Here is a 13012-nt window from a genome sequence, read left to right as displayed (position 1 = left end):
CATTTTGTGAATAAATCGATTTGTACCAGCATCTGCAGTTATTTTCTTATACTCTATATTGTAAGTGATTTTCTCCATGCGATTTTGCATTCAATATGAAGTGTACTCAAATTGCTTCACTTGATATCCTGTCAATTCTCAGAGAGTTTTTAAGTTTTTCAGTGTTGGATAAATGGGTAATTTTACAAGTGAAAATTGTATCCCTCTCAAAAGCCAGTAATTTGATTATTTTCAAAAAAGCCTACCCTAAGTTTGTAGTTTTTAAAAAAATGCTTTAAGAAACATGGACATGTCCAATGTTAATGGAGTTTTCAATAAAAATGACACAATTTCTCAAGCTGATAATTGAGAAAATAAATTAATTTTTTAACTTGGCAAGTAATTGGGAAAGCAAACCATGAGGAACTTACTTAAATTCTAAAATACAATTTGTCTTTCAGCATTGGAAGTGTGAATTTTAGAAATTGATTTGGTTGGAATGTCTTAGGTGGCTTCTTTGATGTACAGTTTTGCAATATATAAAGACATGCAAATTTTCGCTTGATACTTCAGAAGTACTTAATTGGCAATAAACTGCTTTGGGATATCCAATGGTCGTAAAAGGTGTTATAGAATTACAGTTTTCCTTTCCTTTTATTCCTCTTTAATGACAGGCTTGAAACTATTTCTATGATGGGAAGAGAAAGTGTCTGTGACTGGAACTCTGTAAATAATTGGGATAGAGATTACAATCAAACAGAAAAGTAGAGCTTCTGATGAATGTCAGATGCATGTACAATGGATAATGATCCTGATTACTAAAAACAGAGGAACCATGAACATTGGGGGAAGCAAAGCCCAAGAAAGAGAAAATAAAAATGGCAGGTGATATAATTGCCTCCAGAGAATGCCCAGAGGGCATGAGCCAAAATAACACCAGAGATAAATGATTTAAATGGAAAGATTAGAGAAGCCATTCACTTTCGATTAGAGATATTACAAGGAAATTTAATGTAGATGTTAAAAATATCATGGATGTTTGATGATGGGACAGAGTAACAAATTGCTTGAACCAGTGGAGAGTCAATCACTTTGGAAATAATTTTCTTAAGAACCAGAGTGGTGATAGAGTTTTTTAAATTTGATTCTGAAAATTGTTATGATTTGGAATCTGGTGTCAGGAAGGAATATAGAAGCAAATTCAGAGGGAATTTTCAAATTTGGTTGGGGTTGGGGGTGGTGGGTTGGGGGAAAGGGGAGATTGATGCTTGAATTGACTAATTAAAGAGAAAGAAACAAGTAGCGCTAATCTGATAGAATGCAGATGCTGTATTAACTTAATGGGTCAGACAGCATCATTACAAGACATGGATATGTAAAGTTGGGGGTCAGGACCCTTCTTCAGACTGATTTGTCTGAAGAAGTATCCTGGCCGAAAATGTCACCTATCTATGTTCTCCACAGATGCTGCCTGACCCACTGAGTTACTCTAGTGCTTTGTGTTCTACACTACAATCCAGTACTTGAAGTTCCCTGCGTCTACATTGGGCTATTCTTGGTAGATCTTCGTAAAGGATAGCACAGGCATGATGGGCCAAATAGCTGCAGATGAAGCAATAAACCAAGACTCCAGCTTTATTCCCAGGTATATGTTAAAGATAGCCAAAGGAAAAATCTGAAGAGTTATTGTTCCATCTTTCTTGCACTTGCTGATCATTGTTTAATGTTAAATTAAAATGGTCATCCTTGTGTTCATACCTCTCTGTGGCCTTATGCCTTTTAATAGTATGATTTCCGCCACCCATACAATGCCAGAGAATTTCACTTGACTGATTCTTGCATCATGTCCTTTACACATTAGTTTTGGCTCACAATTAACAGTTTTGCTTTCATCTGTAAATGTGGAATCTCCTCCCTCCCTGACCTCCGTTAAGAGCCTCTTAAAATGTTATTTCAAGAGCGATCACCTGCGCAAGTTTGTGTCATATTTGGTCTGGTAAGATTACACTGGATAGTTAATATATTGGAAGTGCTGGATAAGTTCAAGCAATAGTATGGTTATCAATGATTGCATGCTTTGACTTGATATGCTATTGAACTTCTGAAGATAGTTACAGGCAACTTCTGTTAGGATAGTAAGAAAGCTAAGGAATTCAGACAATTGCCAGTACTGAATCCGTTACTCATTTCCCGTAAAATAATAATTAGCAGATCAGGAAGCCAATCAAAGTAATGGATGACTCTATAGTTTGGCAGGTAACTAGACTTACTAAGAGAGGAAACCACCTTCCATTTTCCCAACATATGAACAAAATAAATCATCACATGCAAGCACATTTTTCCATTACCTTTGAAAAACACCAATGTTAAGTCATCACTGGAATATTTTGCTCTTCAAATTCTTTGTGTATGGTCTGCTCTCACTTTATTGTGGTTGGCAATGGTTTAGAGGCCCCAGTTTACCAATCCTGGCCAATTACAACCTTATGGGAACCATGGTAAGTTATATTTTGTTACCTCATGAATTTCTTGTGAATGTAGCATTAAAGTAGAATAATTTAATTGCATCACCGAGAGCACACAACATTTAGCTCCAACAATTTTCAGATGAAATAACACTTAACTCAAATATTTATTGTAGTTATTTGGTTTGTTCAGGGACTTTTTAAAACTAATTGCTCAGTAGCCCATCGATCACAAATGTGTCCATTACCTTTAACACGTAAAATATAGCAGCGTCTAGTAATTTGAGTGATTAAATGCTTGGCAGCAGGCCAAGAGATCATGTAACCAGTCATCTGTCAGTTCTTTAAGCTCATTTGCCTTGATGCGTGACCATTTTTACATTTTTATCTGCCAATTTCTCAGTGGATTGCCAACCACCGTATGGCATTCAGAAAAGGAATATGTTACAAATGGCTCATTTCATTTAAGACTAATTTCAGTTGAAAAATCTCAAATCATGCAATCACAAGCTATTAATCAGATGATTAATCTAGTGCCTTTTTAATTCCTGGAAAGTTGTCTTGTCTTTATTTCATTTTTGGCCAGGAAAGTGGAACAATGAAAAAGTTACATACAGTATTTACATTTTCTTTGCATTAGATCTGAGCACCTGCAGACCAAGTAGAACTATACAAGTATGCGCCACCCTTTGGAGGTATAAAATGGCAACAAAATTTTTTTCTGAATACACCGTTCACTTTACTGGTAGCTGTTAGGATGTCCATGACCAAAAAATATTATAAATATCTCTAGCTTTAGCTTGAACAGTCTCTTTCCAGGCTAAAGCCAGAGCAATTTGAAACATATTACAATGTGCTAACTGGCATTGCATAAGTGTCAAGGCATGCATGCAGTTTCTTACTCCCTCGATTGTCTGGAGAACCCATCCGAGTACAATTCGCAACTGCAACATAAATTCCTCATTTATAAGCAGACCCACTCAGAGAGTGAAAATAAAGGCCATACAAAGTCAAGGTTTTCAAGCATGTTTTCAAATCTAGATTATGCTAACATCTATATTGTAATCAACTAGATAACATTTAGCCATTCTGCTGGGGCTTGTTTCTTGTCAATGATCATTGGTGGTGTTTGTTCTTATTTTTTCTTATCCCACCCAGACTTTAGCGATACAAACCAACATTTGTCTTTACATCCTCATCAAGACTTCCCCTGATGTGTTTGATACCGAGGTGCCTCTTCCCTCCTGTCTGGCGCATGCTTCAGAGTTCCCCTGATCAATTTCAGAATGCACAATCTGTGTACAATACACCTCACCTTATGAGAATTAATTTAGCTTAAGGAAGTGCAGTGCAGATTTAACTAGTATTAACCAGTGGCGTGCTGCTAACATGCCCAATGCATAGACAAACAAATATTCGAATGCAAAATGCTGCCGATACTGTAACGTTCAAATAAATCAAATGATCCTGGAATTACTCAGCCGGTCATGTAGCAGAGAGAGAGAAACAGCTACATTTACGGGTCTATAACTATTGATTAGAATATTTCTGATGACAAAGCATCAAACTGAATTGTTAAATCTGTTTATCTTTCTCCGAGTGCAAGCAGCATTATTGATAGCTGTCACAGGATTGTTAAAATTAGTGTAAAATCACCTGGTGCCGATGGTACATTAAACAGGTTACATTCTCCAAGTACTCTGATCTTCATATCCATTTTCAAGAGCTATCCTACTTATCCCACTTTTCAACCCATCATTGATCCAGTGTGGATATTAAAGAGAAGGCATGCAATAAAATGCCAGTCCATTATCCATCTTGCTATGAACACTGCTGGGTAAGGTTTCTAACAGATGATTCCATACATAAAGATCATCATAGACTAGCAATGTGCAGTTTGGGGTATATTTTGGTTTGGGGGGAAAAATCTCCATTATTGGCCACGACTGAACCATCCTTATAGTTAATAAACCACACAGGAGTATGGTTTACCAGTGTGATGATTCCTACCTATATTGCAAGATCAAGTTTTTTCAACACCCATCAATGAGTCTGAAGAAGAGTCTTGACCCGAAACGTCACCCATTCCTTCTCTCCAGAGATGCTGCCTGACGTGCTGAGTTACTCCAGCGTTTTGTGTCATACTCATCTATGCTATTTTCACCACCCTACTTATTCCAAGATTCAGTCTGTAGGAGCATTATCTGTACATACAGCTCACAACATGTTGAGTGGTAACTTGAGAAACAAGAACACCATCATGAACAACCTTAATTTTTCTCCTGAAATTTGCACAAAAAGTTGAAAACAGAAAAACTGATAAATAAAAGGACAGTTATTTTGGTTTTGGCTTGTAAAATAGTTCCAGTCAACTAACGCAATGAAATCATGCAAGTCTCTAAGCTTACAGCCAAAGGAAACATCAAATTGATTTTCTTCCACTGCAGCCAAAATGGAAATCCCAACTCAAACAACGTTTATCACGTACCTCAGCAGAAACAAAATGTGTAAAATCATACGCTATTGAGTTTATTGCAGCCTACTTGGCGAAATACTTTATGTTTGCCTGGAGCCCTTAAAGTGATTGGCTGATATAATATAACATTTTTACAAGAAAAGTTGTGAAAGGATAATTTCACAAATTTTTATGAAAGCCTCATATTCATTTTCAAAGGAGATTCATCAATGCTAATTTTCAGCACAATTAGTTTGCAATCTTCAATAACATCGCAAACTATCACATATCATAAATATACTTGTATTGTTCATTCACTGGATTTGAACTCACTGGTAAAACAATTATTATTGCTCAATTGATCTTGAGAATATAATAGCGAGCAGCCTTGAATCTCTGCTGGCTTTGGACAGAAGGTGCTCATATAGATGCATATTTTGACCCAGCTTTGCACTTGTCTTTTTAGAGGGTAGAGGTTGTAGCTTCTGGAGATGCCAAAGACTCCTCAATAAATTGCAACAATGCATTTTCTAAATTATAAAGATGACAACAACAATGTGCTGATAGCGGATGAGAAGAATATTCGGGATGGTGAATGCGATGCCAATCAAACAAACTGTTGTGTGGTTGAGAGTATAATTCTTGGGTGCTTCTGGAACCTTACTCAAACAGGTAAATGGCAAGTGATCCATTGCATGCTTGAATTATGTTTATCAGTAATGGAAAGGCTTTAGGAGTTCCTCATCGCAGTACACCATGCCTTTAATCTCTTGCAGCGAAAGAGTTATATAATTGATTCATCTGATGTTGTATTACATTACATTACATTAAAATTGTTGAAAACATTAACAATGCAGTGGTGCTGGTTTCCGACAGGTGGGGTGATGGACGCACCACACATCTCTTTTGTCTCTACATATGCGTCTTCCATCAGCGTCTTCAACATCGTCTTGCTTGATCGTCCCGGGTTCCGTCTTCCATGGATGGGTTCCCACAGCACAACCTTGTTTGCTGCTATTTCTGGATAGCAGTGGCAATAACCAACGAGCCTCATCCTTCTCAACCTGATCTTCTCGGTCAGAGGTGGAATCTCCCCATAGAGCTGGGCGTTGGTGGTGTGGTCCCTCCAACTGTACTCCGTCTTCTTGGCATTGAGGTGGAGGCCCACTTTCTCGCACTCCGTCTCGACCCTGCCGAGCAGCTCTTGTGCCTCTCCAATTTGGTCTGACAGCAGGACGATATCATCACCGAACTCGAGGTCTGACAAGTTGACCTACCGGATTCTTCTCGAACGCCTTGAGGTAATTGTGAAGCCGAGGTTCTCATGTTCCTTGAGTGCCTGCCTCATTGCATAATCAAGGACAATGACAAAGCAAAAGGGTGCCAGCATGTCTCCCTCTAAGACCCCCACAAGGATTTCGAACACTTTGCTCTTGCCATCCGGGGTGATAACCTTGGCCGTGGTGCCCAAGTGCATATCCTCAATGGGTCTCAGGAGAAGAGGAGGGATACCATAAGCTTTCAAATTCCTCATCATTTTGCATCGATGAATCGAGTCAAATGCCTCCTTCAAATCAATGAAGATTAGGACAGCCGGCAGGTTGTTATTCTTCACCTCAATGATTCTTCGGAGGGCAAGGATCTGTGTGATTGTGTTCCTCTTGTCTCTGAAGCCATTCTGATTGTAACGTAGCTATGGATCGATAGCAGCCCTAATCCGGTTGAGAATCAAGCAGTTGTTGACCTTGGCCAACACACATGTCAGGCTGATGCCACAATAGTTGTCAGTCCTGTTCATGCTCCCAGATTTGGGGACGGGCATGATGTTGGATTGTGACCATTGTGTTGGCTTGTCATTCGTCTTTAGCGCTGTGTTGCAGAACTTAAGCATGATGTCGTCGAGCTCACAGTTTTTCAACACCTCTGGAGGGATGTTATCAGACTTCCCTTGCTTCAACGAGGTCTTCACTTCTCGCAGCTCCTCCAAGGTAAAGGGGCCGTCATGAATCTGTACATCCATGAGGACAGTCTCAATCTCCTCATCTTCCTTGGTGACAGTTGGAGGTGATCCAAGTAGGTTCTTGGGGTGAACCTCATGTTGATTCGGTCCTCTGAGGAGTTCCTGTTGACTTGATCTGACTTGGCCTTCCTCCTGCTACTGATCTCAATCACGACCCTCCATGCCTCGCTATACCGCTGGCCATCATTGGCAGCTTCTACTCCCGCTATCATTCTCGCAACCTCACCCTCCTTCAGTTTGTCGTACACCTCAAAGAGTTGGGATTTGGCTGCCTTCAGGTCCTCCTTAAGCTGCTCATTGCTGCTCCTAGTGTAGGCCTCTTGGCATTCAACAACTACTTTCCGTGCTGGAACAACTTCTGTGTGCTCAGAGTTGCGACTTCTCTTCACACGCATCACTTTGGGTAGACTCTTAATTGCTTCAGAATTGGCCTCTATGAATCGTTCGTAGCGAGCCGTAGCATTTTCCCTCGCTTCAGCTCCTCCCCTCTCCTCTTCTGCCTTCTCTTCGCATTTCTCCTCCTCCAAAATTTGAAAGTGGTTCACCACCTCTACTGTATACTGGACCTGTAGATCTGGTCGAGAGGAAAACAACTTCCAATCCACTTTTTCCTTGGGGCCTGTAGCGTTTGGCTGCCTCAGGCTAAGCATCACTCGCAGTGTTACCACTCGGTGATCCAAGCTCACGGTCTCAAAAGTGCTGTCCGCTTCAGCGTCCATGACACTCTCGCGCCATTTGCGACCCACCATGATGTAATCTAGCTGGCGCTTTTCTTCTTTGCACCGGTCCTGATATGACCACAGCTTTCCTCGTTGTTTCTTGAACATGGTGTTGACTGCTAGGAGACTATACTACTGGAGAAAGCTGGCTAGGTGTTGACCATTCCGGTTAGTGCCACCGGTGTGATAGGTGTAACAGACATCCTCCGGTCCAAGGCGGATGTTGTATGGTAATATAAAATATCAAGGGGAAGCTCAATAATTCGGCTCAATGAATATAAAATCAATTCAAGGGTATTTGAAATAGAGGTTTATGAGAAAGCTTTGAAATCTGTTTAATTTTTACCACAGAATTAATAGCTGAACTCCAATGAATTTTTTAAAGTAATTTTCTATTTGTTTTCAAAGATCATGTGATGAGCTGGATAGTTTTGTTTTCAGCAATGAATCTATGAATGAGTTGCCACTGTTAAATGTATCAAGGAATATTTTTTGTTTTAGCATTTAACTACTGCCAAAAATGGTGCCCGATTGCATAGCTTTAGGCAGGATTTTTGCGGGTTAGCGGCATCTTGTTTGGAGCGCAGTTTGTGCCCAGGTCATTGATTGCCAGTTGGGAAGGACATGTCAGCTTATTGAATTAGATTTGGAAAGTGGAGTTGTCAGCACACTCACTGCTGAATTATAGTGGTCAGATTGCAAGGACAGCTATCTGGCAGTTCCATAGAGAAATGTCAACTAGCTGCAGTGCACATCTCAGCATGTTTAGATCATTTGAACATATGTGTCGTGCCACAGAAATACTGAACACCCTGCAGGCGAGCCAACACTATATCAGATCTGCTGCACCGCTGGACCCGAGACTGAATCCCGCAGCAGTTTTATATTGAGTCAATATCCCTGAACTGTGGCCATAGCTGGCAGACCTATGCCACAGGCACCATACAAGAGGTTAAATCAAAGCAGGGGTCAGGGCTAACATGATTTGGCTCAATAAATATTATCTTATGTGCTGAATACATGAACGTTTGGTGTCATATTGGGGAAACTGTAGTTTTGTTGGATGAACTCTGAAATAAATAGCAACCCATGCTTCTGTCTATCTATATCACCGTGCAAAATAACGAGGCAAGCTGTCATTGAAGTAACACTTCTAGAGAAATAATTCTATGCATTTGTCTTATTGCTATTTGAGGAAACCTTCATGAAAAACCTCCAAAATCTTTCTACAATTCCTCTACTCTGGGCATGAGACTGTGCATCTACCCAAACTATTCCTGTCATGATTTTATACACCTCTAGAAGATCACCCCTCATCCACCTGCGATCCATGGAATAGAGTCCCACCCTGCATTTAAGAAGCATTCAGATGAAACACTGTACCATAGAAACCTATGGTCTGAATACTGGAAAATGGGGACTAATAAAGAGTAGATACTAGACAGCCAGCATGAAAACAGTGAACTGAAGGTTTTGGTTCTACGCTGCATGGCACCATGTCCTCCTTGATGTTATACTGCTTTCTGCCTTAGGAGTGGTCATGAATGGGAATGTGACCTTTTTGTTCCACAAAGGCAAACCTTTGCAGCAATACACAAAGTACTGCAGTAACTTAACAGATCAGGCACCACCTCTAAAGAACATGGATAAGTGATGTTTTTGGTCAAAACCCTCCATCAAACCTTTAAAGACTGTCTATTTAGTGGAAGTTCTAACATCTGCCTTGCCAACTCCAAGTTCCAGCTAGGAGAGCAATCAGTCTATTTGCACAATGTACCACCAAATAATGAGGTCCCTCAAGGAGTTCCTTAACTTCTGCATATTAGCGGAAGACACAGGCTCCAGCCGCTCAGGATTGATAACATCGCTATAGGGCCGGGTTGTAGCATGATTGCACTTTCATCCCTTTTGCACACATTATCTGCCAGTATGTCAGCAGGTTAACTAGACAGACTATTCCAGCAGCTACAGAGCCCACACAAGTTGAGCCATCAAAAGGCACTGGTCTTGAGAATCTGAAATGAAAATAGCAAATGCCAGGAGAATTTAGCAATCCCTAGAGGGAGAAACCAAATTAAAGTTTCAAATCAATGTCCCCTTGTGAGAACTGGAAAAGTGAAAAAAGAACAAGTTTCTCTTTAAATGTCAATGATGGGGAGAGCTGAAGATGTTTGTGATAGATGCTCTTCCAGATGAAGTAGTGCTCAGTTGCAGTTCTTCCATTTTAGTTTACCTCATTCAAGGTTTACAGTGTGGAGAAGTCAAATGAAAATTGGGTTTCTCTGAGCATTTGGATGCCTGTCACGTACATTCTTCATCCTACTGTGCCTGGAGCAGCACAATGGTAGATTAGCATTACAGCGCCAGAGACGCGGGTTCAATCCTGACCACGGGTGCTGTCTGTACGCAGTTTGCATATTCTCCCCATGACCTGTGTGTGTTTTCTCCGGGATCTCCGGTTCCCTCCCACATTACAAAAATGTGTGGGTTTGTAGGTTAATTAGCTTCTGTAAGGATGGAACTAGTGTACGGGATGATTGTTGGTCGGCGCGGACTCTGTGAGCTGAAGGGCCTGGTTCGATGCTGTATCACTAAAATACTCCATCTCTGACCTATAAGGCTTTGGCCTTCTAGTTTGTTTCAATAAAGCCCAAAGTACCTCATCTCTCATCCAGGGATATTGCAGGACCTGGTGATCAATGTTGGCAACCTTTTCAATAATGAGAATTCCTTCTTTACCTCTAAAATTGGTGAGGTCTGATACAAGGTCATTTCCCCGCACCGTTACTTAGCACCTCCCATGGAATACAGCAAAATAGTCGTTTCTAAGATAATCTTGGACTCCACCCAAATATTTTTTTTCATTATACCCCGCCCCTTTTTTTTAACAGCTTAAAACTTATTAGTTTTCTCACTTTTGCAGTTCTTGTAGTTCATTGACTTGAAATTTGAATTCTGTTTTCTTCCCCACACAAGCTGCTTGACCTGCTGAGAATCCAAGCATTTTCAAATTTTCTTTTTCAGGTTTCCACTATCTGATTTTTTTTAATTTATTGCTTTTCAAAGCTTTTGAGCATCTTAGCGGGCTCAGGATGAGAAGAAGCGGTCTTCAATATGCTTGAAAATAACCACCGGAAGACCACAGCTAGAAAAGCTGTGTTGTGACCTGCAATATTTTAAGCACTGCATGGGTTTAAATCAAGGGCTCGAGCACTTCGAGTGCCTGCCTGGAAGAATGAATTCTACTGATCCCCTGGCACGAAAAATATCCTTTTATGTTACCTATCATTATAGTCAAGCCACTTTTTATCAGCGGAAACAAATCTGAAAAGCAACTGGTTTCAGACACACGAGTGTGCTTAAGTTTGAGTGTAAATGACTTTGTGAATTTCAAATTGCAGCCTCAGTTCATAAGTCTGAGTGAAATAAAGGAACACTATCTTCAATTCATTTGTTTAAGCATGCTCGATTACACCAGGCAGATACAGAATTTGCTCTGAAAAGGTACAACATGATTTTACTGTCCTTACCTCGACAATGATATCCTTCATCAAGCCCATCCACACAATCATTTATGCCATTGCAGAGTTTACTCATGTGAATACATCTTCTCGCCCCAATGCAGTCAAAATGATTCACAGGACATGTAAATTCCAAGTGTCTAGTACCTATTGAAGAAGAAAAAATATATATTTTTATACAAAAATAGTTACATTCTAAATGAAATTTATGCAGATCATCCTCCCCCAATTTGGATACCTAAATTACCTGCAAAAATCCAAATGGACTAGTTTGCAAAGCCTATTATTGTTATTATAAGTGGCTGTTAATTATAAATAATGAGATGGGATTTGGATTCCACTTTCTCTTATTTTAAGTATTATAAAACATTAAGCAAGTACATAGGCTTAAAATGAAATAGCAGTGGTGAACTCAGCATTCTTTATGCTGATTTAGTTTTACATGGTGTGCCCCTCCATTCTAATTTGTGCTGGTCTGATATGATGCATCAATTCTACAGTATTAAGGTTCCAATTAAATATCAGGGCTAATTTTCCTGTCCAGTATTTGCTATTATTCCTAAGTGGTCATTAAAATAATCCAATGATGTATGTTAAACTTCCAAGCAATTTTGGTACATGAATAAGACAAAAAATAACTGGGAACACTCAGCATGTCAAGCAGCACCTGCGGAAAATGTGTAATGTGTTTGATCTGAAGCATTAACTGTGTTGTTTTTTGCCTCATGCATATGATCTACTAAGTATTTGCACCATTTTCTGTTTCCATTTAAAATGTCCAGTTACTACAGTTTATTTTTGATTTTCAAGAGAAACTAAAATACCATCAAGCAGATGAGCTTTAATTTAAGAGAGAAATATTTCATGGTTTAAGAGGTATAACAAGATATTGCAAAGGAATCCAATTGTGCATTATAAGCCAATCAGACTTTGGAAGACATCTCCAAAATGGCAGCAAATAAGGAACCATAGACGCTGGATTCTTGAACAAAATGTGCTGGAAGAATTCAATGGGTCAGGCAGTACCTGTGGAGGGAATGGACAGGCCATCATTTGGGGTCCGGACCATTTTTATTTTGAAGAAATGACCTGACACAAAACCTCACTTATCCACTCCTTCCACAGATGCTGGTTGACCTGCTAAGTTCCTCCAGCATTCTGTGTTTGTTCAAGATGGCAGACTTGAAAGAATTTAAAAACACATTCACCAGGATATGGTCAGAGATGGAAGTTTTCAGTCTTGAGGACAGACTGACTAGGTTGTGTATGTTACCTTAGAGCAGAGGAAGCTGGGGTGGGATGGAACTAACTGAGGTTTGAGGGACATAGATAGGGTATATTGAAAAAGAGCTCTCCCCTGTCCAAAGTATATAAATCCAGGGGACAGAGGTTTAAGGAGTAAGAGGTACGGTGTGGATTTAAAGAGGAATTTGTTCAGCCAGAGAGTGCATGCAATCTGCAATGCACTGCTTCATGAAGAATCAGAGGCAGAGTTTCTCGCTACATAGATATAGTCATACAATTTGGAAACAGGTGCTTCAACCCATTCATGCAACCAGGTTTTATAACTGGGCCAACCCACATGAGAGAATTTGGCCCATGTGCCGATCAACTTCCCTATCCACATATGTATCTAAATGTCTTTTCAACGTTGGCATTGTACGCATTTCTACAGGTTCACCTGGCAGATTGTTCAATATACACATCACCCTCTACATGCAGAAATTGCCCCTCAGATGTCTTAAATCTTTCGCTTCTCATCTGAAGCATGTGCCTTCCAGTTCTGGACATGTATACCCTTTCACGTTCACTTTTTCTATCCTTCTCATGATATTTTATATCTCTATAATGTA

The 13012-nt window shown here is 40.0% G+C and overlaps 1 protein-coding gene across 1 annotated transcript in view; it reads right to left on the bottom strand.

Moving 5' to 3' along the window:
• LOC144595762 (low-density lipoprotein receptor-related protein 1-like) overlaps positions 1 to 13012 on the bottom strand; it is a 1259652-nt gene that overhangs the window by 824582 nt on the left and 422058 nt on the right. Inside the window, exon 3 of the mRNA XM_078403382.1 lies at positions 11169 to 11306. Coding sequence (XP_078259508.1) covers positions 11169 to 11306 — 138 coding nt within the window. The remainder of the gene's footprint in view (positions 1 to 11168; positions 11307 to 13012) is intronic.

This window comes from Rhinoraja longicauda, chromosome 8 (genome assembly GCF_053455715.1).
Source record: "Rhinoraja longicauda isolate Sanriku21f chromosome 8, sRhiLon1.1, whole genome shotgun sequence".
NCBI lineage: Eukaryota > Metazoa > Chordata > Chondrichthyes > Rajiformes > Arhynchobatidae > Rhinoraja > Rhinoraja longicauda.
This window is presented reverse-complemented; position numbering and strand designations above follow the sequence as displayed.